At 36.4% G+C, this 26,601-nt stretch overlaps 1 protein-coding gene across 1 annotated transcript in view; it reads left to right on the top strand.

The window, feature by feature from the left end:
* Positions 1 to 25,590, top strand: part of NAMPT (nicotinamide phosphoribosyltransferase) — a 33,299-nt gene extending 7,709 nt beyond the window's left edge. The window contains exons 2-11 of the mRNA XM_062582189.1: positions 4,419 to 4,575; positions 5,716 to 5,819; positions 8,822 to 8,950; positions 9,423 to 9,581; positions 9,960 to 10,096; positions 12,135 to 12,360; positions 15,070 to 15,189; positions 20,450 to 20,590; positions 20,746 to 20,880; positions 22,685 to 25,590. Coding sequence (XP_062438173.1) covers positions 4,419 to 4,575; positions 5,716 to 5,819; positions 8,822 to 8,950; positions 9,423 to 9,581; positions 9,960 to 10,096; positions 12,135 to 12,360; positions 15,070 to 15,189; positions 20,450 to 20,590; positions 20,746 to 20,880; positions 22,685 to 22,798 — 1,422 coding nt within the window. The 3' untranslated portion in view covers positions 22,799 to 25,590. The remainder of the gene's footprint in view (positions 1 to 4,418; positions 4,576 to 5,715; positions 5,820 to 8,821; positions 8,951 to 9,422; positions 9,582 to 9,959; positions 10,097 to 12,134; positions 12,361 to 15,069; positions 15,190 to 20,449; positions 20,591 to 20,745; positions 20,881 to 22,684) is intronic.
* The last annotated feature ends 1,011 nt before the right edge of the window (positions 25,591 to 26,601 follow it).

Below are 26,601 nucleotides of genomic sequence, written 5' to 3'. Positions count from 1 at the left end.
TTGTAGATGGTTGTTCCAAGACTATTCATCATAATTTGTGTAGAGAAAATCTAAACCACAGTCTTCAAACTAAGCTTTGAAAGGCTGTTGGGCTACTTTTTTTCTTTCTTTTTTTTTTTTTTTTTTTTTTTTTTTAATCTTAAGGGTCTCCTAGTCTCAGTTAGGGTTGAGGGAGGTTGGTGGTTTTCTGTTTAGAAGAGATTTCTTACTGAGTTTATGGTCACTCCTGCTTATCAAGAGCACATCTATACCAGTCCTGCTTCTATCATCTCCAAACTGAAAGCACTGATTTATCTCATCAATAGTATATTGATTCAGGTATTGTCCATTGTCACTGATTTGTCTTTGTGCTCATCCTTAGAATACAGAAAGATGCAGAATTTTATCTAACAATAACAAAAGTTTAGGCATCGTTATAAACATCGTAAACATCGTTTTCATTGTTTTAAGTGTCTTGCGGATTTATTTCAATGGCATTCTTTGTCTCCTTTGTAAAATATTTCTGCTCCTTAAGGCTTGATCTTCCCCCAGACTTTTTTTTCCACCAGACATTTCACTACATACCAAACCTCCAGAATGTCACTGTGGTAAGGGCATATTATTTCCCTGCATCCTAGTAGTCCAGAAATCCTAGTTAGCTGTTGGAGCTGTCATGGTGCATTGTAGATAAATGTAGCCTGTGCCTAAGAGCTTGAAAGCAAAACACATAAACCAGATAAGCATTTTTTGACTGACAGATGAGGACTTGAAATGCAGAGTGAAAAAACTTAGCACAGTAGAAACCTGTAGCAGAGTTTGGGAATGGACCTAGAGATTCTAAACTTCAGTAAAACACCTTAAGAACAGTGGAAATAGGTCTTAGGCTTAATTTCTTGTATACCTCCTATACAGTGTACCTGGAGTAAGCAAAGGTTGGAAAGTGTGGTATTTTTTACTGACTCTTTGAAAAGGAGTAGTTTGCAAGAAGTCCTGCAGACATGTTCTATATCCCAAAGAGTGTTTTGATTTTTATAGACAAAACTAATAGCTTTATGGAATGTGAAAGGAAGCACAAGTTATTTAGAACTACAGATATAAAGAGTGCTTAGATGTGAAGTATCTTAACTGTCAGGGATGCATACTTTTCACTCTGTTTAAATAGATTCTAATATGTGAGGAATAAAATTGCATCTTACAGATACAACTTGTAAAATTAGTAAATTGTCTTCTTCAAATACTTGATGCAGTATAATTGATAAATTGACACTTCTGTCATAACCATTGATTTTGCTTAGGTTTGAATCCTTAGAAATAATTTTTTTCTGGATACTAGGCAGTATATATTTTCAGATGAAGATCTAATTTAATAAGTCAGAAAAAGCAGCTAAATCAGTGATAATGTTTGAGGGACTTCAGTGTTTTTTTAGGTTGCTTGACTGGCATTTTCAGTCTGGCTGTTAGCGTTTCAGCCTGGTTTCAGCCCTCTAGTTCTGGCCTACAACCAGAACACCTTGTTTTGTGCTCATGCTTCAAGGCAGAGTGAGTATAGGAAGTCCCTAAAGAAAACTGCATTTAAACGCAATAGGAAAAGATGGAACTAATTCACTGTGTCCAGTGTACACTGTAAGTTAATTTGGGGTTTGTAATCCATTTGATAGAGAAACGTTTGGCTGGAGGAGATGTCTTTGAACTGCAAAAACCGAAGTTTTTATTGGAGGTGGTAGCTAAAGATCACACAAGTTTTCATTATAATATAGATGTTGACTTCAGGAACATGCCCATATGAGTTAACTTGGGTAATTCAACTTTGTCATAGAAACCTGAGTAGGCAAGTCTCACATGGATATAGTTTTCTTTACCTTGCTTGAACTGTTGTGAATAAAAACGGCAGCATTACATTGTTTTGTTCTAGAGCGTGTTACAAGGAATTCTAATTATTGGCTTGCATAGTTGTTCCTGGGAAGTCTGCTATGTACGTTTTAAGTTACTAGGCTCTGTGTTGAGGGATTACTCTGAAATTGTGAAGCTGTTGGATACCAGTAGGATGAAGAATAGAAATAAAGTTAAACAAATTTCTCTAGTGATATAATCAAATCAAGAAGGAGCCTCAGCTAAAAGTCCACTTCTTTGCATGGTTTTGGAAAAGATAAAATTTTTCACACCATTACAGTAATGTCTGTGGTAACAGTGCGAAGCAAGGAGTTTCTGCTTTCCTTGCCTTAAAGCAACTGAAACTTCTGATCGTTTGTTTCATGCTTTTTTCTTGGAGACCATTCAATGCCCTTTTTCTGTAAGGGCACTCTGTGTGCATATTCATAATGCCATTAGTTAGAAAGACATGTCAAATACAGCTTGTTTTTTTTTTTTTTTTCAGACTGCTTCATTGTAGTGTGGAGGGGTTTTTGTTTGTTTGTTTTCCTTCAAGTGTGATAATATCCTGGAAAGAATTGTCTGCGGACTGGCAGCGTGATTGACTCTTTTGGAAGTTCTACATAGAACTGACATGTTATAATTTGTGGAGGGAGACATTTTCCTTATAGCTAGAATTGAAGCTAAAGCTAACTGATGTCTTTAGGTGTGACATTATTAATAATAAGCCTTCTGCTTTTGGAGTAGTTATGATACTAGAACAGAATAGGCTTGTGCTCCGTTAAGTGTATCTGCTTTGCAGTGCTTTGTTTGAAGTCAAGGCAGATACCGTGCAATGACAAGCTTGGTATTTATTTGATTGGCCTTAAAGACTTCACGCAAGTAAAAATAATGGAAAGATTTTTAAATTGCCTTTTTTATTATTTGAATGTTTCCTTGCAGCTTTCAAAACCCAAACACAGCAGCATTGTGCTGGTATAGGAGAACCAGAAAATGCAGTTGAGCAGTCTAGTTCATTGTCCAAGCTGAGTGAATTGCTAAATATAAACAGCCTTTGAGAGGAAAAAGAAAACTGTGTTTTTAAAATCCTTTAATATACAGTTTTAGTAATATGGGTAAGGGAAACTTACAAATATTTTATTTTGAAAGTGTCAGAGGTACATTTTAAAAAGGAGAATAAACAAGAGTTTTTAGAACTATTCTTGAAGCTATCTCTTTTCCAGTTTCTCGAGATACTAGAAAATACATTTTTAAGGTGACTTGGAATAAGAGGTAGCAGCAAGTAACTTACAGTGATCTCATGCTTGAACCTCTGAATCTACTGGGCTTTAAGAAAAAATTTGATGTGCCTTTCATGCTTCTCTGAATTTTGCTCTGATGTATTATGGTGCTTTACTCTGCCTTAGAGACAGTTTTCTCTTACAGAATTTATAGATGGGTTGATAGATTTTTCTTTTGGTCATAATTAGAAAAAAAGATTTTGATAGCTTTTTTTTGAATGTCTTAAGCTGATTTATTTATCCTGTAACTTAAACACTAATAGTATCAAATTTATGTCATTGTGTATTCATTTTGTGTGATACGGAATTGTGAATTTTGCACGGAATTTGCTTTTTAGCTATTAGGAGATACTGAAGTTGCAGGTTGAAACTAGATTGTTCAGAGTGTAGTAGTTTCAAACAGTGTATTACCCTGAATAAATCTTTGGGTAGGTTTACTAGTTAGCAGTTGCTAGTACAAGCTGTTATGGTTGAATCTCCTATAACATCATATGTTTATATGACCGATATCCATGTAACATAGGCTTTCAGACTGCAACTTTTCTTCCTTGATTTATGCCTAATGTAAAATTTTACAAGGGGCCATATAGCAATCTTTTCAGGGGGATACAAACCTCTGATAGATTTTGTAACAGCATTACCAGCAGTAGCAGGTTTGTAAGCTGGCTTTGACGTAATCAGAGTTGGAGAAATCTGCTCCACTCATGATAAATGAGACACTTGCGTAGATGCCATTGTCAATGCCTTATTGGGTATAGGTGACTTCTGTTTTGAGCCATATGACTATAGCCTTCAAAACTGCAAACAGATACCTCTCTTTGGTAGTGGCAAACAAATTTTTACTTCTTGTTGCTATTAGGTTTTGCCAAAGTGCAGCAGGGGAAAAACAGACCAGGCCTGTCAGCACTCGCTGCTGCTTCCAAAAATCCTAGCCAGTGTCTTTCCTAGCTAATCAAAGTGAAGTTGTCATAGGAGTGGAGGAGCTGACCATGAAAACTGTTTATTCTGTGGAAAAGGCCTGACACTGAAGCAAAGAATGAGATAGTAGAATCAATCTTTCGAACTGAAAACTGGAGAGGGCTAAAAAAGGGGGAAATCCATTAACTATTTTTTGGCTATCTAGAATGTGAGTGGGGGAATAATAATAGTCCAGAAAAATTGAAGTTGCTCCAAGCTTTAATATACAACAATAGAGCTCTGCTGAAAACTGTAATATGCCCAATGACTTTTGATTTGTTTTATGGTTTGTAGTGATGGTTTGAGTTCTTACTGGAATTTTTCTTAATGTAGGTTACACACTACAAGCAATATCCACCTAATACAAGCAAAGTATATTCCTACTTTGAATGTCGTGAAAAGAAGACTGAAAACTCCAAATTAAGGAAAGTGAAATATGAGGAAACGGTTTTTTATGGTTTGCAGTACATTCTGAATAAATACTTAAAAGGTAACTCTCTCAAATTCCAGTAACAGTATATTTGTGAATTAATACTTTCATTTTTCTCAACCATGCTGGAGTCATATAGTTGAAACAATTTCCAGGTTATTTTGTTACAGTGTAGGTGCTGACATGCATAATTTGTGGGCTAAATGGAAATAAATGGAAATGGAGTAAGGCTGTTAACAGAATCACAATACTGAAGATTTGAGGGAAAATATTTCTCATTTTGAACATAAACTATAGTCTGTTTGCTGATATATTTAGTGTATAAGCTAATAACTGTTTAAATCTCCTTTAAGTTTCTTTTGCCACTCCATTTAGATCACTGAATATGGCAGTTACATATGAAAGTATTTTCAGTATTGGCAGTTTTAAGAGTAGCATCTAAAAATACCTTGGTGCTATTCAAATTTTAATTTTGTTTGCTTTTAGCATTATGTGAAAATGTCTGCTGTTCTGACCTGAATTTTAGTTACCTCGTGTCAAGCTTTAGAAAGAGAATTTTAGTCATAGCTTATGTATCTTTGCCACAGATATTTCTGCCAATTCCTGTCCAATATTGGCGTTAGAATAAAATCAAAACACTTGAAAATCTTCTTTTCTTTTGTCTTTAGTAATCTGAAAATCATTTTCTACTATTTCAAATGACATTACTCCTGAAGTAGTAGCAATACTTAGTTGAATAATGTGGTTAGTCTGTCAGTTCTTGTCACAGGAGTGGTTAACCAGAAATTGGTTGTAAGGTCTCTCCAGAAGGATTCTCTGTGGAACAGTATAGCTTAATACTTGTGCCAGTCAACTTATATCTTGTTGTATATAGCAGCTTGTACAATCATGACACTTCTATGGGATTAGTACTGAGACCAAAACTCTTCATAGATTACTGACCAGTTCTAAAATGGTAACGACCTCAAATTGTTCCTGAGTAACCTGCGAACCACAAATCTATTACCCTGCTGATTTTCCTAATCTGTACAATAAATTAAAGTAAAATTTGGTTTAAGCATAGCTAATATATTCTCTTTCTCTTTGTCTTCAAAAAGAGACATGGAGGATAACTTTGGGGATTCTGAACCTTTTTTTGTTATTTTATAAATTGATCAATACTTTAAGTTTTTGAGATTTTATCTGTTTCTGAAACTACAGGTAAAGTGGTGACCAAAGAAAAAATCAAGGAAGCCAAAGAAGTGTACAGGGAACATTTTCAAGATGATGTCTTCAATGAAAAAGGATGGAACTATATTCTGGAGGTAAAAAATAATGAGAAATCTAAGAAATCATCATAAAATATTTGTGAATCAACTGCAGAATAAATATAGCAGTTTCTCCTTTAAACAAAGATATTTTAACCATGATAGTGAAAGGTGGATAAACTTAGCTTTTTATGTTCAGCCTATAGGGAGTAGTAGTTGTCAAAAAATAATCATATGATTTTAAGTCCATAGAGAAAAGCAATCTTCATCCTTTCAAATGCCAGATATGACTTTGCAGGTAATAAGGATTTATTGCTGCCATCAGCCAGCTAGAATAAGTGGGGTCTTGTTGGCAAGTCCTTATATAATATAGTGCTTAGTGGCTGGTTGGTTGTCATTTATATTGCTTTCTCTATCTAATTATAAATATTTTTTCTTCTAATGCAGAAAGCATTACAACTGCTTGCCTGTATAAATAGTTCAAGAAAATACACGTTTTATTCAATGGTTTCCTAATTTTTTCAGCAATACTTAAGTTCAACTTTATGCAATACAAGGCTTGAGCACTTCTGATGCGCAAAGCCTCCCCGTGTGAAGAGATGTGAAAGTCTGTTCAAGTTATCCTTTCCTCTTTCCCTGTTGTATAAAAAGGTGTCATTTTTCAAATAAGTGGAAACATCTCTTCTCTGTAAAAGCAGCAGATTCAGATTCATAAAATTCATCAGAGCTGTTCTGATCTCTGCAGATTAATTAAATATAGTTTCATTGTGGGTTCTAGTAAATGCATATGTTTTGCATTTGAAAAAGCAATTTTTAGTCCCTTATGTCTTCCTCTGGATGAACTGACCACATGTATTTTACGGTGGCATGCATCTGTGAATATATCTGGGTGTCATCTTGCAACCCGAGTGGACCATAAGGTGCAGAAAAGAAAAGAGAACTTCAACTAAGTGTTGAAAATGGCAGCATGGTAAATAAAAACACTGTTTTCCAAGATGAAGTTATGGAGAGATTTGTAGAGGACTTTCATCTATTTGAAATACCTACAGATGTGAATTCAAACCAAATTCATATTTAAGCTACATTTTACATTGAGAACTACTCTCATTAGTAATTAAACTAATCTTGATCCCTCCTTGGTCTTAATTCAATTTAGCCCTTTTAATGCTGCACGCCTGTCCACACTGAGTTTTAGTGTATTTTAACTAATCCTGTTTGAACTTGTGCTTTTTGAGTTTAGTCAAAATAGACTTCCCAAGTACTTCTGTGCATGTGGTTTGTTCCTTGATTACTTTATTTCCTTGATCAGATTTTCAGATTTATATGATGCACATATAAAAACAAGTGTCATTTTTGCTGCTTGATCTTAAATACAGATGAGTCTCAAACTGGAAGTATATGTTTTCTTTGAGTCCTTGTATGTTTCTATAGGCACACTGAGCCCCCCACCTTGCTTGCTGAATTCCTGTATGTATTCAGATACATACCTACCATTGCCTGTTCCCTGGCTCTGCTCTCCTGTTGTCACATAAGGCCTACGTGTAGAGACCAGTATCTGTGCTAGGTAAAGCAGAGGGAGCAATGGCTGTGTGAATGAAGTGCCCAAATGAATCTGAAACATACATACATGAATTTGCTCAGAAAATAGATGAATGAGTAAATATTCACAGGTGAAGGAACAGAAGTGAGCAGTAGGCTGTCTGGGGAATGAGCAGGTGATAGAAAGGCTGAAAGTGAGCAGAAATTGATGAGAATGGATTGAAACCTAAGCCCTGATTGTTTGGAGGTAATCTTGGGGGAGAAAGATGGAAACTGATAATGTGTTTTGCCTAAAATGTTTGCCTGATATGGTTAGTGTATGCTACAGAGATGCCTTATTACAGGAAAGAAGTAAAAATGTTAAAAGCTATAATACACTGCTATAATTTGAATGTATTACTATTTTCTTCCACAAAATCACCACCTATAGGCGCTTTTAATTCCCTTTAAGTTTTGTTTTTCTACTTTTTTCTACTTTTCTTTCTTCAATAAATCATTAATAAATAATTTTTGGTCATTTTGAAGGCCTCATTGTCTTTTAATGCAGACTAGTTATCTCCAAATCTGACAGCTAAACTTTTGTGGTATAAAAACACAATTTGCTTCAGCATAATACTGTTCAGAAGAAACTTTTAAACTGTAATATTGGAGAGACTTGTGATGTGTATTGGGCAATAAAGAACATGCATTGGTGCTGCTTACAAAGCTGTGTAATTTCTTAATGAAATGCAATTTTTTTGTTACCTTTAAAGTAGTATCTCATGTGAAGCTTTCTGTCAAAGTTTTAGAACACAAAATGTTTTAAGTACTTTTATCAGAGCTTCCAAGCTCAGCACGTTATAATTACTGTTTTATTGTTTGCAACTTACTCTTTAGCAAAAGGCATTTTCCACAAAATGTTTAATCTTTCAGGAATGCAAGACTGCATTTGAAAAAGAATGACACTTCAAGACTGGATTTAATGTTTAGTGAATAGCTGAGGATTAAATAGTCTTTAAAACAGCTGTTAAATGGATCCAATTCCAATAAAATAACAAAGTATTCACCTAGAGTAAGCAAAGTGGAATATTTGGAGGGGTCAGGTTTTTGTTTTGCTTTTTTTTTTCTTTTTTTTAAGACTTAATGGCTCAAGTTTTTTAGCTTACCTCGTGAGAAAGGCCTAAAGAAACAGAGCAGCAACTATTTCTTCTTTTGTTTATGAAGCATGTGTGTTTTTATAGAATATTTAAACCTTCCTGAATCATAAATAAAACTGATAACCATCAATCAGATTGATGAGGAGACGTTCCTTTTCAGGTTACAGGGTTTGGTTCTGTTTTTGATAAATAAGTTTTATGATATACTTGGATAGGTGTGCAAATAAGCCAAATTATTTTGAGGGCTTAAGGAAAGAAAGAAAGAAAAGGAAAACTTCATTTTCATGAAAATTACAACCTGACTTACATCCACTGCAGTCAAATAAAGCAGAAATAGGTCTCAATCTTTCCTATTGTCTAACAATATTACTGTTTATCTCACAGAAATATGATGGTCATCTTCCTATAGAAATAAAGGCTGTTCCTGAGGGCTCTGTCATTCCCAGAGGAAATGTTCTCTTCACAGTAGAAAACACAGATCCAGAGTGCTACTGGCTCACAAATTGGATTGAGGTTAGTTTTCGAATGTTAGCATGTTTTTCTAAATAAACATTAATGCACTTAAGTTAAAGGATGAAAACCTTACTAATTTAAGACGTATCTCTGGCAGCTTTCAGTTTCTGCTTTCAATAAGCATGGATTCTTTAGCTTTTATAGAGACTTTTTTTTTCCTACCTGACAAGTGTTTGTAGTAATTTTAAGGGAAAATCACAACAGTACTTATATCTAGTAAGAGAAGAAGGAGGAAAAGAGAGAAGAATTGTGTGTCTGAGAAAAATTACTCCTGAGATGGTCACTCAATACCTGACCTACCTTATAACTAAAGGCCAGTTACTTAAACCCTAAAGCAAAGTATTGCAGCTTTACTGCTTTCTCAGCAGGTGCTGAAAATAAATAGACCTTTTTGTGTCTGATTAAATGCCATGTGGGAATTCTTTAGTCCTAAGCAAATATGTACCTGATAATGTGTTGTTTTTTGTTTTAGACTATTCTTGTTCAATCATGGTATCCAATCACAGTTGCTACAAATTCTAGAGAGCAGAAAAAGATTTTGGCCAAATATTTGCTGGAGACTTCTGGCAGCTTAGAAGGACTGGAGTACAAACTGCATGACTTCGGCTACAGAGGAGTTTCTTCGCAAGAGGTAATACTAATTGTCTAACAGCTTGAGAAGTCTAATCCTTCTTAAATATACTTTAGAGCATTACAGCATGTATTTGTTAACTATTGGATCTAAATACAGTTGTGAAATTAGGATGCATAGAGCACGGTGTTTGGACTTACGTATGAGGGGAAGGAGGGAGGAAGTTGCTGGGGGCACACATGCCTGAACTGTACCCAAGTATTAGATTGGGAGGGCTTTTCTCCTTATGGAAACTCTTTCCTGTGGAAATGAGTGAAGAGTATATGAATGAAATGGTAACTGAGTTAGAATCTTGCTGTTTGGAATCTTACTGTTAGGCAGTAGTTGATGTTAGCCTTCTGTATTTGGTGTAGCAACGGAAAGTCTCATCTCTTTCAGACTGCAGGAATAGGAGCTTCAGCTCATTTGGTGAACTTCAAAGGAACAGACACTGTAGCAGGAATTGCATTAATTAAAAAGTACTATGGAACAAAAGATCCAGTTCCAGGATATTCTGTTCCAGCTGCTGAACACAGGTTAGATTTTTTTCAGCTAAAAAACCTTTTAAGAGTTTAACAAAATATAATTTTGTTTATCCATTTTTGTATCCAAAAACACCTGTTTCACTCCAAAAGAGGAGGCAGGCATAAGCTGTTTCATTTGTATCATACAGTATTAGCAACGATTGATCCAGCTGTTTAGGCAGAACGCTAAATTTGCTGACTGCCCCTTTATGTTCCACGGGTACAATGGTGGTACAGTTGTTTTTAGTTGTAAGGAATGCTCCTTTCAGGTTCTAAGTAAATGTAGATTGTTCTTGTTACAAGTGGACTTGAAAGCTTACAGACAAAATAGATATTGAAGATTTACATTGTGAATAGCTGCAAAGCACTGATAAGAGTTTTTAAAAATTCTTAAATGTAACATCATAAGTTGAACAGTCATAAAAGTTGCAGCTCTAGGCTCTCCAAAATCATGTTCTCTCTCCAAAAGAGGCAGTTACTCTGAAGCTTCCTAATCAGCATAACTAATTCAGCCTATGGTAAATCCTTGATCTCTCACTAAGAATTGTGGATGGCTTTGAGAATATGGTACTAATCTCAAATAGATATTTGAGATTAATGTCTTTGTCTGTCTGTCTGTCTCTCTTTTTAAATCTGAATCCTTACAAGGTCAGGAGTGAATAGAAATCTTTTGGATTTCCTTTTTGTATCTGTATACTGAAATGAGAGTAATATAAAGGAAGGGACATTTGCTTTTCTCTTAGCAAGCACAACATCTAGTGCCTTGATCTGGAGCACTACAGCAGAGACACTCCAGAACTCCCACTTGATGAGTAGAAATAACAAAACCTAATGGAAACTTTTGCTCTTTAGTTTAGCTTAATACTACAGTTAAATCAAAAAATGATTGACCAAACAGCTATGAAATTAACCATAATGAAAGAAAACACGTGAAGCTAGAGAAGAAATGTATCTCGCACAGCATATTGAAGTGACAGCATCACAGCAGACAGCTTAAATTGTCCTAGTTAAAGTTCACACTGACAAATGAAGAATTCACTCACTCTTTTTTCAAGCTAGTACACAAAAGATTGCTCTTGGAAGCAATCCAAAATGTTCCAAAGTTCTCGAGGTGGTGTTATAATTAAGGTGCTTGCCTCTGGCACACCACTAGGTTTGTTCCTGTGACTGCCCTGACCTCTTTCAAAAGCATTTTATTCTGTCACTTCACTACTGTAAGCCAGAGCTTGTCCAGACAGAGAAGCTGATGATAGCATGTTACAGTATAAATTTAATGCACACTAGCTCTTACTGCACATCCGTGCTTTGTGTGAGCACATTTTTTAGGGGTTCATGCACAAGTTATTAATGTAAGTTTTATCAGCTGGTCTGTGGCAGCTAAATGCAGACTCTCACTGCTGATCAGCTGGCATTCAGTAACTTATTACCTCTCTTAGCAACTCTGTTGTATGTGCTTGCTTGTACCCTTATACCAATGGTAACACTCTGCATTTTTCTTAGGAGAAAAGCCCTTGTATGAATGGTCAGAACCACCACAGTGTTTTTAAATCTCTTTTTCTTAAAATAAATAAATAAATCATGTTTTCTTTAAAATTTTTCCAACTTAGGTGCTAGTTCTCTACTTTCCATTCTGTAGTCTGAAATTGCTGGAGTGGATGTGCAGTACTTGTGTCGGTAGTTCTCTAGTTGTCTGAATTTCAGCTTTAGCAAAGAATTCTCCCACTCTCTCATATATATATATATATATATATATATATATATATATATATATATATATGTGTGTGTGTGTGTATATATATATATATGTATATGTGTATATATATATGTATATGTATATATATGAGAAAGAGAAGGGTTTCTCTGAGTTGTAAAAGATGAGTTCAAGATACTGTTAGTGTATTTATTGTCCATGCAACACAGAATTGATAAGCATATAGTATATCCTATCTGTGTAATCATACCACCTTGAACTATTGCTAATAGGAAATACTGAATGTGTGATTTAACATATAAATACTGTTCTAATGTGGACTTTCAATTGACTTCACAGTACCATAACAGCTTGGGGTAAAGATCATGAAAAAGATGCTTTTGAACATATAGTGACACAGTTCTCTTCAGTGCCTGTATCTGTGGTTAGTGACAGCTACGACATATACAATGCTTGTGAAAAAATATGGGGTGATGACTTAAGGCACATAATTGAAGCCCGAAGTCCAGAGGCACCACTTATTATTAGACCAGATTCCGGGAATCCTCTTGACACTGTTTTAAAGGTAATGCTTTCTTGAAGTCATTTGTATACAAGATTTGGAATGGTGGTTGTTTTTGTTTTGTAATGACTAGCTAACAAACATAGGAAACATATGTATAGCATATAGTTTGTGTTGGACATTTTAGACCTCTATAAAATCTAAGCATTTATATTGTTAAATATAGATACGGAAACTCTCTTTTGCAGCCTAAATAGATTATCTTTTTCAACAAATCAGCTCTCACATGCCATTCCCGAAGCTTTTGCAACAGTGATCAGTTCTACTGTCTAATGAGGTTGGAATGATTCTATAGAGAGAGGTCTCTCATCACTTAACAAATAAAACAGGAAACAGCTGAAGTATTAATAAATACAAGGCAAATAAGACTTCTTACCACTAAGGTTAGGTATCGATGCAGAGAAGGCAGAGTTACTGAATGGCTACTTTGCTTCAGCCTTGACTGCTAAAGGCAGCCCTCAAGAATCCTAGAGACAAGAAGGAAGGTCTGGAGAAAGGAAGATTTTCCTTTGGTCAAGGAGGATTAGGTTAGAGATCTTTTGGGCAAACTTGACATCCACAAATCCATGGACCCTGATGGGATGTAGCCACGAGTACTGAGGGAGCTGGCGGATGTTACTAGGCTGCTTTCCATCATCTTTGAAAGGTCATAGAGAACTGGAGAGGTGCCTGAGGAGTGGAAGAAAGTCAGTGTCTCTCCAGTCTTCAAAAAGAGCAAGAAGGAGGACCCAGGAAACTACAGGCCAGTCAGCCTCACCTCCATAGCTGGAAAGGTGATGGAACAGCCCATTCTGGATGTCATCAAAGCATATGGAGGAAAAGAAGGTGGTAGGAGTAGTCAGCATGGATTCATTGAGGGGAAATCCTGCTTAACCAATCTGATAGCCTTCTATGATGGCATGACTGGCTGGGTAGATGAGGGAAGAGCAGTGGTTGTTGTGTACCTTGATTTCAGCAAGGCTTTTGACACTGTCTCCCATAACACCCTCCTAGTGTGGGTTAGCTAGGAAGCTTCCCTAGCTCAGGAAGTGTGGGTTAGACGAGTGGAGAGTGAGGTGGATTGAGAACTGGCTGAAAGGCAGAGCTCAGAGCATTGTCATCAGTGGTGCAGAGTCTAATTCCCCAGGGCTCAGTACTGGGTCCCATCCTGTTCAACTTAGTCATCAGTGACATGGATGGAAGGGATGGAGTGCCTCCTCAGCAAGTTTGCTGATGATACCAGACTGGGAGGAGTGGCTGATATACCAGAGGGCTGTGCTGCCATTCAGAGACCTGGACAGGCTGGAGGGCTGAACAGAGAGGAACCTCCTGAGGTTCAACAAGGGCAAGTGCAAGGTCCTGCACCTAGAGAGGAATAACTCCATGTGCCAGTACACGCTGGGAGCTGAGCTGCTAGAAAGCAGCACTGCAGAGAAGGATCTGGGAGTGCTGATGGATAAGTTGATTGTGAGCCAGTGATGTGCCCTTATAGCCAAGAAGTCCAGTAGTATCCTGGGGTACATCAGGAAGAGTGTAGCCAGCAGGTCAAGGGAGGTGATCCTGCCCCTCTACTCAGCCCTGGGGAGGCCGCATCTTGAGTACTGTGTCCAGTTCTGGGCTCCCCAGTTGAAGAGAGACATGGAGCTGGAGACTGGAGAGAGTCCAGCGTAGGACTACAAAGATGATCAGAGGGCTGGAGCATCTGCCTATGAGGAATGGCTGTGAGAGCTTGGCCTGTTTAGCTTGGGGAAAAGAAGACTGAGGGGGAATCTTATCAATGTGTACAAGTATCTGAAGGGAGGGTGTCAAGGAAATGGGGCTGCACTCTTTTCAGTAGTGCCCTGCAACAGGACAAGAGGCAACAGGGGGGTTGGACTAGATGATCTCCAGGGTCCCTTCCAACCTCAACCATTCTGTGATTCTGTGTGATCTAGAACCCTGTAATAGTGTACCTCACTGTTTTATACTACAAACACAAGTTGAGCACTCCTCCCTGTTTTGTAAGACTTGCACTGAAGTCAGTGACATGTGACGTTAAAGCTGAAAGACACTTTTTGCCTTGTAGCTTTTAAGAGAGCATAATGCTTTTTGCAAATTCATTGTAAAAACTGTTGATACCTCTGAATTAGAGTAGCTCTCAGCAGCGTTTTAATAAGAAAGTAGAGGAGATTGTAGATATGTTGGCTATCAGATCAGATTTATACAACCATTTATAATTTTTTTTTCCTTTGAGATAAGTGACAAATAACAGATTGGAACTTTGAATAATCTTATCAGAGCTGATAAGAAAAAAACATCCTGGCTGAAGAGTTTTATTTTAATTATCATTGGTTAACAAAATTTCGGAAAACTCAAAGCCCCATGCACCATCTCAAGGGAGGTCAAAGAAAGAGCAGGATGTTAGCTGACACATTAATAGATTGTAGCAACCAAAATGAAAAGAGATGTGCGTGTTTACAATTAGCTCATGTGTACAAGTTTGTAAAGACCATGTGGTTTCTGATTGCTTTAATCCAATGGTTTCCAGTACAATGACTGGCATACTTTTTGTTTGTGTGTTTATGTGGATATATTTAGAGCAGGGTATGTGGGTATATTTATGGGTTAGCTTTTTTGAGAACATGACTCAAATGTGGAAATTGTTTCTTTGCTGGAATTGCAGAACAGGGGTGGGGGAGAATGAGGTTTTTGTTTGGTTTTGTTTTTTGAATGTCTCTCTTCTGTTTTCAATAGGTCTTAGAGATCTTAGGGAAGAAGTTTCCCATTACAGAGAACTCAAAAGGCTACAAGTTGCTGCCACCATATCTCAGAGTTATTCAAGGGGATGGCGTGGATATCAACACATTGCAAGAGGTAGGGGATCATGTTCATGTCTCACAGTGAAGTTGGCAATGTTGTTGTTTAATCTAGAAACTATCATGGCTAGTTAGCTGTTGCAGCTTCCCTACTGATCCCATCCTGCCCTTCGTTCTAGACAGTGGCAGTAATATCCTAATGAATAAAACAAATTCATTACAACTCCAAACGAGATTAAGATGCATAAATAATTAAAAGGCATTTCCTAATCTCAGTGTTGTAACTCTTATCCTCCCACTGTCTCTCCTTTTGTTTACTTTCATCCTTCTTGTCAAGCCTAATTCAGATCAAGATCAAGATCTAGCAGTGATTGTTCCTTCCATTGATATCTAAAGTACATTGCACAACTGCTGTGCTATAGCAATAGTAGTAATAGCGTTTGGCTGATCGGTTATGTAGCATCTAAAGTGTGCTTGCACTCAAATTTTGAAGGTGTGGTTTTTGAAGGAGACGCTTCAAAACAAGGCTAAGGAGTCCATTGATTTGGCAACTAATAGAACAGACATCATTGAAAACCCAGAAAATACAGAAAACAGACTAATAGTTTGAGTCAAATTGGACTGTGTTCAACTACTGATGCTTGAATCTGGTCAATATACATAACCTTTTACTAATGATGCGAAAAGTACAGTTTTAGCAAGACAAGAATTAATTATTTAGTAGCTACTGCATGCTAGAAGCTAATTATAAATTCACCACTATTGGCTAGAGGAAGATGCTAGCTGATATAATCTGATCAATATGGTACAGGCTACAGTAACTACACATGATGAGGAGTATGTAAAGGAAGACTTGACCTCATCAGGTTTTTTCTGGAACGTTTCATCGTTAGCTGAACTAGCGTTCAAAAATAGAAACAAGTTGGATGGACCTAAGATAAACTTTACTGTATTTTGTGGACGTCTGTCTTAGTTTTCTAGGTTGACTCACCTTTAGATTCTTTTTAACAAAGCTGAGTTTTGCCACTTCTCAAGTTTCAGAGCAAGAGAGACACCAAGCTAGTTCTCTAGCTGCTGTGAAACTATCTGTATACTTAACATGAGTGCATAATGTGAACCTAAACCACAGAATTTTGGAGATGCTTGTTATTCAAATCTTTAATGAGTAGTTAATATTGAGATTGCTACCTGATACGACAACTTTAGTGCAATTATGCAGTACAGTTTTGCTCCTGCTCCAAAGGTCTTGAAAGCAAATTTGCTTTTCCTGTGACTTTTTTTTTTGAGCCTATACAATTGTGCTAATGTGTTTAACAGAGCGCAAGCATGAAAGGTTAATAGCTAGAAGGAAAGTCTTATTGTTAGATACTGAGAGAAGAAAAATTGCTTGATTTTTATAAACTATTTATTCTCAATGACTGTTTAACAGAATTTAGTCATGAATTGATGCCTGTATTAGGCAAAACATGTCCCTGTTGAGATTTTCATGAGTCTGTGACAGGAAACAAGTTGGACGATTAATATTTTCTTGTAAAGAGTTTTCTTTCTTAACTGAATAGAGAAATAATTCCATCAGCTAAAGGGAGAAAATATGGATAGAAGGAATAACTCTTTGTTCAGATGATCTGCCTGTTTACATATTTTCCTCATTCAAACTATTACTGATTATGAAAACAAATCTACCTGTAATACGTAGTAGAAAACAGTTGAGGATCTTGTTCCACAAGACTCATGAAGCAGGCATAGCAACTTGCTATTGCCTAGGGACCTCCCTGTCATCTTTTTCTGACTCTGTAATCTTGCTGGATGTTTCGTGTCAACTTTGGTCATTAAATCCCCCAAACTAATCACAAATGTAGTAGGAATCCAATTCAATCAAAAGTGGTCAATTTTCTGTTGTTCTAGTGATTGAATTGGCCCAATGAAGGGTCCAGTAATCACCAGCACCATACAGGAAAGAAAACAAACTGTTGATTGGAGTTGGGGGAAGCAGGAAGGGAGGAAAGAGATGCTGCTCATTTGGCAGCAGCAAGTTATGTTGGAGCAGAAGAGCTTGCAGTCTGGTTTTACTTCCATTTAAAATTTCATGGAACAATTTTATGTCAGCAAAGTCAAAGTTATTATGTGGACTTTTAGAAGACTGGACAGTAGAATGCCATTTAAAAAAAACCCCTGAAGTAAAACTCTTCCCTTTCAACAAGGAGATGACATGAACAAGTATCATGACTTTTTTTTTCCCTTTTCCCCTGCCCCTGTTAAAGCCTATGCAAGAGATTCTCTTAATTACCCTGTCAGTCCTAGACTTCAGACATGATCTATTGTTGTAGATCAAATCTATGATAATGGCTATGGCAGGAAAAATGGAATGAGTAATGACTGATCAGTCTTGTTTAACTATCCAAACTAGCTGAAAAAAAATACAGAAAACAACTCAGAGTATAAACTGGATTTTAAAATTCTTTGTTTTAATAGGGGATGCTGGTAGAACAGGTAAGGAACCTTTTCTGACTTTCTTCTGGCATTTTCACTTTTTTAAATCATTCCAATCTGCTAACTCCACAATATACTACACTTTCAAAGAATTCTCTTTGAACATTCAATTTCCAGCTATCTTTAAATTATTATCCAGAGAAAATCCTCTAATCTGGGGTCACAACTGATAATCATGCCCAGAATGGTCAGAGGACGGTGGTCAAAACCTGCACACTTGAACTATTCTCCTTGTATAAGTTTGAAAGTGTGATACAATGAATTCTTCTGTATGGTTTCCTCTAGGAGAAAATTCAGTTGTGTTTGGGATCTTTCTCTTTTCTTCTCTCCATTTTTGCTGCTGTTTAGAGGTTCTGAAAGTATAGAGAAGAGAGGGCAATCTGGGACTCTCTTGTAGATCACAGGTACCTTCAGAGCCATGTTTCAGCTCTAGTCTCAATATCCCTTACCTTCTTCCATGATTTATCAGCCAAAGATCAGTCTGACTAAGGAAAATCCCTTGGGAAAGAATGGACAGTGGAAGCTAATTCTTCACTCAGTTTATCCACCTCTTGTTTATGGCAAGAGGTGGATAAACTGTCTGTAAGTGAGAGCAGGAACACTAGCTGAAAGGGCTTCTGATGCAGTCAAGGGACTGAACAGTCGTGTGCCAGCTGCTCTATACTTGCACTAGCATCTGTTAATCTACAAGTATCAATGGCCATGAAGTCTAAGCCTTAGTGAGATGTTGTTTATGCCACCTTGCAGACGCCACGTCTTGTAGATACATTCAAGCAAGTTCTACTTGTGAGCATTTGCACAAATTGGAGAGGAGGGCAATGTCAGACATGATTTATAAGACCTGATAAGGGCAGAGGCAGGATGTGCTGCAGGCTTAGGCCTGGCTAGCAGTTTGTGTGGCTTCAGGACTGATCAGAGTCTGGACAGAACTTGCTCAGAATTTAGGTGGAATTTACCTACATTTGCTTTCTCTAAAGACAGTGTGGATAAGCACAGATGTTATGCAGGCCTATTCCAGGCTAATTTCTTACTGTTCTATTTGGCCTTAAGCTTAAGGAGAGGGGATGAAAATCTCTTTTCTTACGCTTCCTCTGTTACCTTCATTTATTTCCAGAATGCTTAAGGGAGTATCTCATTCACGTATTTGCCCAAAATCCTTTATCCTCTTTTGGGTGTCCCCTTTAAAACTGGTTCCAGGAGAACCTACTAACCTGAAAATACAGCTTCCTTTTGTGAAGAGTCACCTCTGATGATGATGACTGCTGCTAAAATCCACAGGATTTTCACATATTGAAGAGGTATTGGTTCAAGATGCAGAACTTTCCAAAGGGTTCTCTTAAGTGAAAATCATGGCAGAGGGGAGGCAGGTCTGAAAAAATTTTTTTTTTTGCTTGGCTTGTTGGGTGAAGCTGAGTAGGGTACTGTAAGAATGAGGGAAACTCACGAATGAGATCTTTCTGCAGCAGATCTTTGTTGAATCTGGTGGGAAAATGTTCAGGGTGTACTCTTGAAAGGTTATGGCTCTGCAGGTCACCTTTTCTTTTGGCTGGTCTCTGCCAGGTATTCAGACTTTGAGAGTATCCTTCAAGAGATCTACATGTCACTAAATAAATAAACAAAATACTAGTGTACATTTTTGTTTACATTAACTACCAGTTTGCCACTGTCTGTGTCTGAAGTTGAATTGCCTCTTTTTTTTTCCATAGGAAACTTTCGCTTTGCCTTAGCCATCCTTTAAGGAAATGACCTCAGTAGCTGCTAAAACAGCCCTGTTTAGTGTTACCCTGCCATATTGCTTTTAATACAGAAGGTTGAGAGTGCACAAAAAATTCTGATGCTGTTGTTTTCTGAAATTCCGTACTGTTCTCTTTGGATTAGTTCCATCCATTCTACTCCTCGGCTTCCTTTTCCTGGATGGTGTGGGATTTTGCTATTTCACCCACTCTAAAGTTTTCTCACCTGCTCTTGTTAGTAGAATGTTTGTAGCTATAAAGTCAAACACACTCCTGTTGTGCCTATAGCCATTTTTTCAGATTGTCATATGGGTAACGGGTCAGGGAAACAAATCGTGACCATTTATGAGTATGACTTAACCAGCATTCATGACTCCCAGCTAGAGGATGACATGTCTTTCTGTGGCTAGATTTAGGGTGGAGAGGAAATGATGTAGTAAATCTTAAATTGCCTGCTGATAGGCATGCAGTTCACAGTGCTCTGAACCTGCCTGAGAAGGTGGCATACAAACTTTTTTAGTAGCTTTTGGTTGGCATGTTCTGTTGATGTTTCAAATTGTATTTCCATTTTCCATCCTATAAATTTCTAATGCAACTATTTCTAGCTTTAAAAGAACTGCTTTGTTGCAGTCATTGGTCAAAGTGGGCAGATCTCTTTCTGGAGTGGATGTGCAAGATGATTGCTTTCTTTCAGGATGCACATTATACTTTGAGGCCTGCCCATAATTTTGAGAGGTTGGAAGGCTCTGAAGTACTCCCCCACAGAGTCATCTATTTTCTTTAGAGCTCTGATTGGGTGTTACATTACTGAGCTGTCCTAGTTTGGGAAGGAAAAAGTGATCTTTTTTGCATATGTGAGCATGATGATGATAATATAGCAAAAACTTTTTTCTAATTTTTCTGATGTGCTAGAATAACAATTGTAAAGTAAACAGCAGGCCAAATATTGACAAAATGGTTACATATATCTTCTGGAAACTGAATGTTAGTAGGTTTAATTGTCTATAAAAGCATCTTCTTTAAGTAGTATAATTTTTTTTTCTTAATAGCATGGTTTAAAAATAGATTCTATCATCCTTTTCTTTTTCTTATTAGATTGTGGAGGGAATGAAGAAGAATAAATGGAGTATTGAGAATATTGCCTTTGGATCTGGTGGAGCTTTGCTGCAGAAACTAACTAGAGATCTCTTGAACTGTTCCTTCAAATGTAGTTATGTGGTGACGAACGGTCTTGGGGTATGTCTTCTACTGCTTCTACCATCATGTTTTCAACAGAAGGCTCCCAACTTGAAAAGCTGTTTCACATTTCCTGTTACATTACCACCATCTGCATAAAGTACAGAAGCCCCACCAAGCTCTTTCCTTTTATAAGACATTCTTCTGATTTTTAGGTAAATGTCTTCAAGGATCCTGTAGCCGATCCAAACAAAAGATCAAAGAAAGGCCGACTGTCTTTGCATAGGACACCTGCTGGAGATTATGTAACACTTGAAGAAGGCAAGGGAGATCTTGAAGAATATGGACAGGTATGAATTTTCAAGCTTTATCAAATCACTTTCCATATAAAAGTAGACTGATAAAAAGCAGATCATAACTTAATTTTAGAAATTTGTTTTAATTGTCTTAATATTTAGCTTATTATTACTTCAGAAGTGTCCACAGGCTAAATTCAGTAGAAATAGAATGTTACCTCTTCAAGTTTCACAGTTAGTCTGTCTGTCTGTCCAGGAAAAGAAAAGGGTCATTGCTAATTTTTTCCAAAATTTGCATAGTATATGCTAGCTGAGTAGTTTTTTATGGGCTATATTGCTCAATTTGAGTAGTGTCTGATTTTTTTTGGGGGGGGGGAGGGGAGAGGAGGGAAGAGGTGAAAACACAAGACTTAAGCAAAGTTTGTTTCTACTTCACTGAGATTTGTAAACATTTCCTTTAGGTAGGAATGTTCTATATCTGTACATGGAGTAGTTCACCAGTGTTCAAAGATTTAAATTAAACCAGTTGCCCTGTTAATTCTTTAGCATAGCAAAATTAGATGCTATTTCAGTAAAATGAGCACAAACTTTAACCCAGTCTCAGACTTTTGGTTTGATATCTCAATAGGCAAGCAAGTTTTCAGTAGGCAAGTTGTGTATTGAGTGTCTTTCTGTATTAAAGTCCTTGTTGTTATTCTTAGATCTTGGCATCCAGAGCACATATTATCTACATATATAACGAAGTTTGCTTTCTTCTTTTAAATTTATCAGACAGATCTCAGTTTTACAATCACTGTTGTATTTTTACAGCTCCACTTCTTCCATACCCTTCTGCCTTTAACCTAAAGGTGCTTTTGTTTACTAGAAAACTTAAGGAAAACTTCAAGCCTGTAAAGGCAGAAGGGCAGTTTTAGAACTTGTTTATTTTCAAAGTTATATGTATGCCTATGCATAGAATCATAGAATGGTAAGGTTGGAAGGGACCTCTGGAGATCATCTAGTCCAACCCTCAGCGTAGTCCATGTATATATGTTTATGATACGCACCTGTAAATTTTATATATAGGCAGTAAATGGTGTAAAATCTCTCTTCAAAACAACTCAATCACAACTAATTGGATTTAAATTATGCAAACATTTTCCTTCATTTTTTGGCAGATGAAATAACTCATATCCCAGTACAGAAAACTTCTTTGTTAGTGTGTGTCATGTATGTGGTTTTCGTCATTCTGGGAACAGAAGGGCAGATGGAAGGGGAACTTTTGTAGACCTGTTTTCCTAAAACCACAGATCCTTGCAATAGCTAATCAAGCATAGCTGCTGTCTGGTATTGGTTTGTATTTTCTGTTTGTGCTTTGCTCTTTCAGTGTGCTGTTTGTGAAAACTCTTTAGTATTCTGTTTTACAGAGTATATGTGTAAAGGGGATTGCAAAGAAAGCTTTTTTTTTGCAATTGCTGTGGAGAAAATAAAGATTTTGTCTGAAGCTCTGTAATGGAATTGCACTTAATTAGTTCAAGTGAGCATCCTTTCTTACTAGCTGCTTTAGCAGGGTATGTTTAGCGTATGTCTTTCGCTTTGGCCGGATGTGGGCATTTCACTCTGGGGAATATTTGGTATAAAACTTATATCAGTGTACAGGATGGCTTAAATTCTCTTTTCTGTCTAACTGTTAGCTAAAGATGGAAAGGTAGAAGCTGAAAAGGTCAAGTATCTTAACAGCATGAGGCTCTAGTTCTGACAGATGTGATTTGGGTGCCTGCTTTTAAGTTTGTGTAACCTGTGCAACCTGTATTTGTTCATTTCTCAAATCTCCTTGAGAGATGTTTCACTCCTACTAAAACAGTGTTTTTTCTTGCAGGATCTCCTTCATACAGTGTTTAAGAATGGAAAGGTAACGAAGTCATATTCGTTTGATGAAGTAAGACAAAATGCCAGGCTGAAGAACAGTGAACTTGAAACAGCGTCTCACTAAGTTTCATTCCATGTCTGTGTATGTGTGTGTAACAAGTATGTACTGCATAATGGGTTTATTGTACAGATTTGTGTGTTTGTGTTTTATGACATTGTAGCCAAGTTATTTGTTGGTTTATGGACATACTGCCCTATCTTTTGCCAGTCTTTAGAAAAGATGAAATCAGGAAATGGTACTTACAGTGTAAAACATATTTAATGCTAAAGTGTGCTTTTTAGGGCCATTTGCCAGTAGTGGTTCAATCTGGTATTGATCTTTTCACAAATGAGACAGAGCTGAGAAACTTTTTTATATATAACAGAATATCACAAAATGGATTTACATAAAATTATCATGATTGCTTTATGTTTATATTTAACTTGTATTTTTGTACAAACAAGATTGTGTAAAATATATTTAAAGTTTCAATAATTAAGTCTTTCCAACTTTTCATGATTTTTATGAGCACAGACTTTCAAGAAAATATTTGGTGTGGGGGGGGAATCCATTGCCTTTTGTCCATTAATCAGCAAATAAAACATGGCCTTAAAGCTTGTTGTGACATTGTACCATTTGAAGAAGAAATCAGGACTTATATCTCCCTTAGGAACCCATAGAATTGCTGACCTCACCGTATCTTGTAGCTGTCTGTATTAGTAAATCTACATTAACGAAAGTTACTGTTCTTATTAGAAGATTTAGGTACTATAGACCTTACTGGCACAGTTAGGTATATAAATGGAATGCCAAATTTGAAAGGATTCTCTACTGCAACTTAACTTGCCAAGTTTATTCTACTTGGCATATGCACCTCAATATTTTAAGAGTAAAGTTTTTAAGAGATCTCCTCTTCCACTATAGAATATATGTGTAAAATACTGAAATATGGAAGCGGTGTATTTTAAAGTAATTACACTTCTGGGTTTATTTTTCATATACTGTAAGTGACATGACTTTAAAGCAAAATACTGGACTGGGTAGTGCACTTTTTTACTTTTTTGTATTTTTTTCATTGATTTGCCTTTTGTCAGACTGGATGTTAAATTGTAAAAATGTTTAACTATTTTTGTTAACAACTTGAATAAAACTTTATGCTAGCCAAACGCCTACATGAATGGCAGACCTGTTTCCCCTTCTCCCCCCCATTTAGTGGGGTGCGGAGGGGCTTTTATGTTGCAGAGGATAACTAAAAGAATATGTATGAGAGATGCTTTTTGAACTGTCTGCACTTGATTGTATTTGCTCTCTGCATAAGCTTGATTAGAATATCTGCTGGAAAACAAAACTGTTGAGGATTTTATTTTAGAAGCTATGTAGTAATAGACTCTGAGATGTTTGATAGTACTGTAGGATGGCTCTTACTACAAAAGGAATACCTCCCTTAACAAAAATCAACAGCAAAAACAAATGGCTTCTGTATTATGTTGATGATCAACTGTCAGGCTTTGATTTACTGTACTGATGTTATAATTAACAATAGCAATTAGCAAATGATTTTACAGGAAAATGTGAGAGGTCTTTTAAAACCATTTAAGCCTACAAAATTATGTAAAACATGCTTTTAAAAGGAAGATTGAAAAGCCATACTTCGTTGTTCTTATTCTCTCACCAAAAAGGGCCACATCAAAGCACTCATATTTCCAGGGTTTGTGGTTAAGACACTTATGCCCAGTCTCAATAGTTCTTGTTAATGAAATTTTTTTTCCACTCTTAATGTATGTGATTATAGATTTAAGTGATGTATTGTTTCAAAAATAGTGTTTTAGTAAGACTAAATACTGACCTTTCACACTGAAGAACTGCCTGCCCTTTGCTGTAAATGATATTGGTCGTACTTGGCTAGGAAAGGCCAAATAAATCCAGACATAGGATTAGTAGCTGGTGAATAGTACAGAGCCTGTTTCACTCCTCCACCTGTGTACTAGGGAATTTTATGATGTATTGTTGAAAAAAAAAATTAAATGCTGCTTTCATTCTGTACCAATAAAAATTTTGATAACTATTGACTACCCATAATTGATATTTTTGTACTTGAGAACAAGGGATATGCTGTGGAAGCACTGTTTTCTTGTGTACCATGAAATACATTAATAATTGTTCCGTATTGTCTAAAACTTAGCTTATTAGTTGGAGACTTAAAGCAAATTCTCTACCTGTGCATGTCACTTTCAAAAAGTAGTCATGTCACTCATTTTAATAAATGTTAGTATCTTTTTTTTTTAAAAAAAAAAAAAGAAAAAACTGGTGCTATTCAGATCTGAATACACGTCTTTCTGTTCAGCAGTTTGACATTCTAGGCATCAAGATGTTGATAAAAATTATTGCAGTGCTTGAACCATATAATATCCTAATTCTTCCACATAGAAGTAAACAGCATGTTTCAGTTTGCTTTAAATTACTAGATTTAATATGTTTTACTTATCCCCATTTCATAATATAACAATATTTGTATTTAAAAATAGGAATTGGGAGTTTTGTGTTAATACTCTTATTTGTAACTAGTATTTAGCATAAGAAATGGATTTTGTAAGACTATTTTTTCCTGAGATGCATGATTATGAAAAGATGCTTTTTTTGGTACCTAGAAAGATCTGAGAGAATAGAAAAGTACTTGCTGTTTGGTTTGCCAAAAATCAAAACAAAGTTTAAACAGTTTTTCCTATAGGTTTTTACATTCCTTTCTAACCTGTTTAGTGAAGAATAAATATTCCTCACCTAAATCCTCTGTTAAAGTAATTTTAATGTACTTGGCATCAAATACCAGTATGTAATACACATGGAAATAAAGTTTAGTTCTGGCAGTGCAAATAATAGCCATTTGACTGTGTCTTAAAGTTGTAATGTTGGGCATCAGATTTTGGTTGTTCTCCATTGTCAAACAGACTGGAGTGTAGCTGTGCTGTCATTATAGTCCACTGCAGGAGAACTGCTCTCTTGGTTTGCACACAGTTTGTGGTGAAGTGATGGAGTTTACAGTCAGCTCAGTTCTAGAGAAGAGAACATAGGCATCCTTTTCTTTTTGCAGAATATGAACACATCTATACATCAGACTCTATAACATCCGCTTAAAAATGGAGTACTTACATTCAGGAGCCTAAATCAGGTTGAATGATAACCCAAGAACTATTCCTTTATTTATATTTCACATAATCACTTGTCAAACAATTATTCAGTTATTTAGATTTGACCTGCTTTAAAGCTGATAAAAATGTTTGCTTAAAAGCAACCTAATTAAAGATGATGCATCCTTCAGTTCACTTCAGTCTCAATATTTTCAACTGCTTAGTGGAATAGACTGCCCTTTGGACTGATTTTCCATAACTGGAAGAAAATATCCTCTATAACTTCAGAATTGCAAGATGTAGTTTACAAACACAAGCAAATGCATCTAGTGTAAAGATGGTCATCTTCAGTTGTAGCTGGCCTGTTCAGGTCATACTATAACATAAAAAGGGTCTTCTGTAGCCTATAATAATGGCTTTTAGCAGTTGGATTTAAAGTCTCCTTTACATTATCTTTACAAAGAACATGCATAGCCTAGGTGGTTGAGACTACTTCCTCCTACTGTCCAAGCTAACAAAAGCATCCAGCCACAACTCTCCAGGGTTTTTTTCATTATAGTCAGCCTTTGTGAAGGTTAAAAGTGATTATGAATGTTGAGTGTGCTTTAGTAGGCTCCCAGATCATTGCACAAAACAGATTATAGAGGAATTTCAAACCTTAAAGGATTTTTCTCCAGTCATATATTTTGTTCTGTATAATTCCATTACTGATCTTCATCTGAATGCTCATAACTGCTCAAAGCTGCTTTTTTGAATAGAAGT

This window comes from Rhea pennata, chromosome 1, assembly GCF_028389875.1.
Source record: "Rhea pennata isolate bPtePen1 chromosome 1, bPtePen1.pri, whole genome shotgun sequence".
Classification (NCBI taxonomy): domain Eukaryota; kingdom Metazoa; phylum Chordata; class Aves; order Rheiformes; family Rheidae; genus Rhea; species Rhea pennata.
The sequence above is the reverse complement of the archived record's forward strand: the minus strand, read 5'-3'. Positions and strand labels throughout refer to the sequence as shown.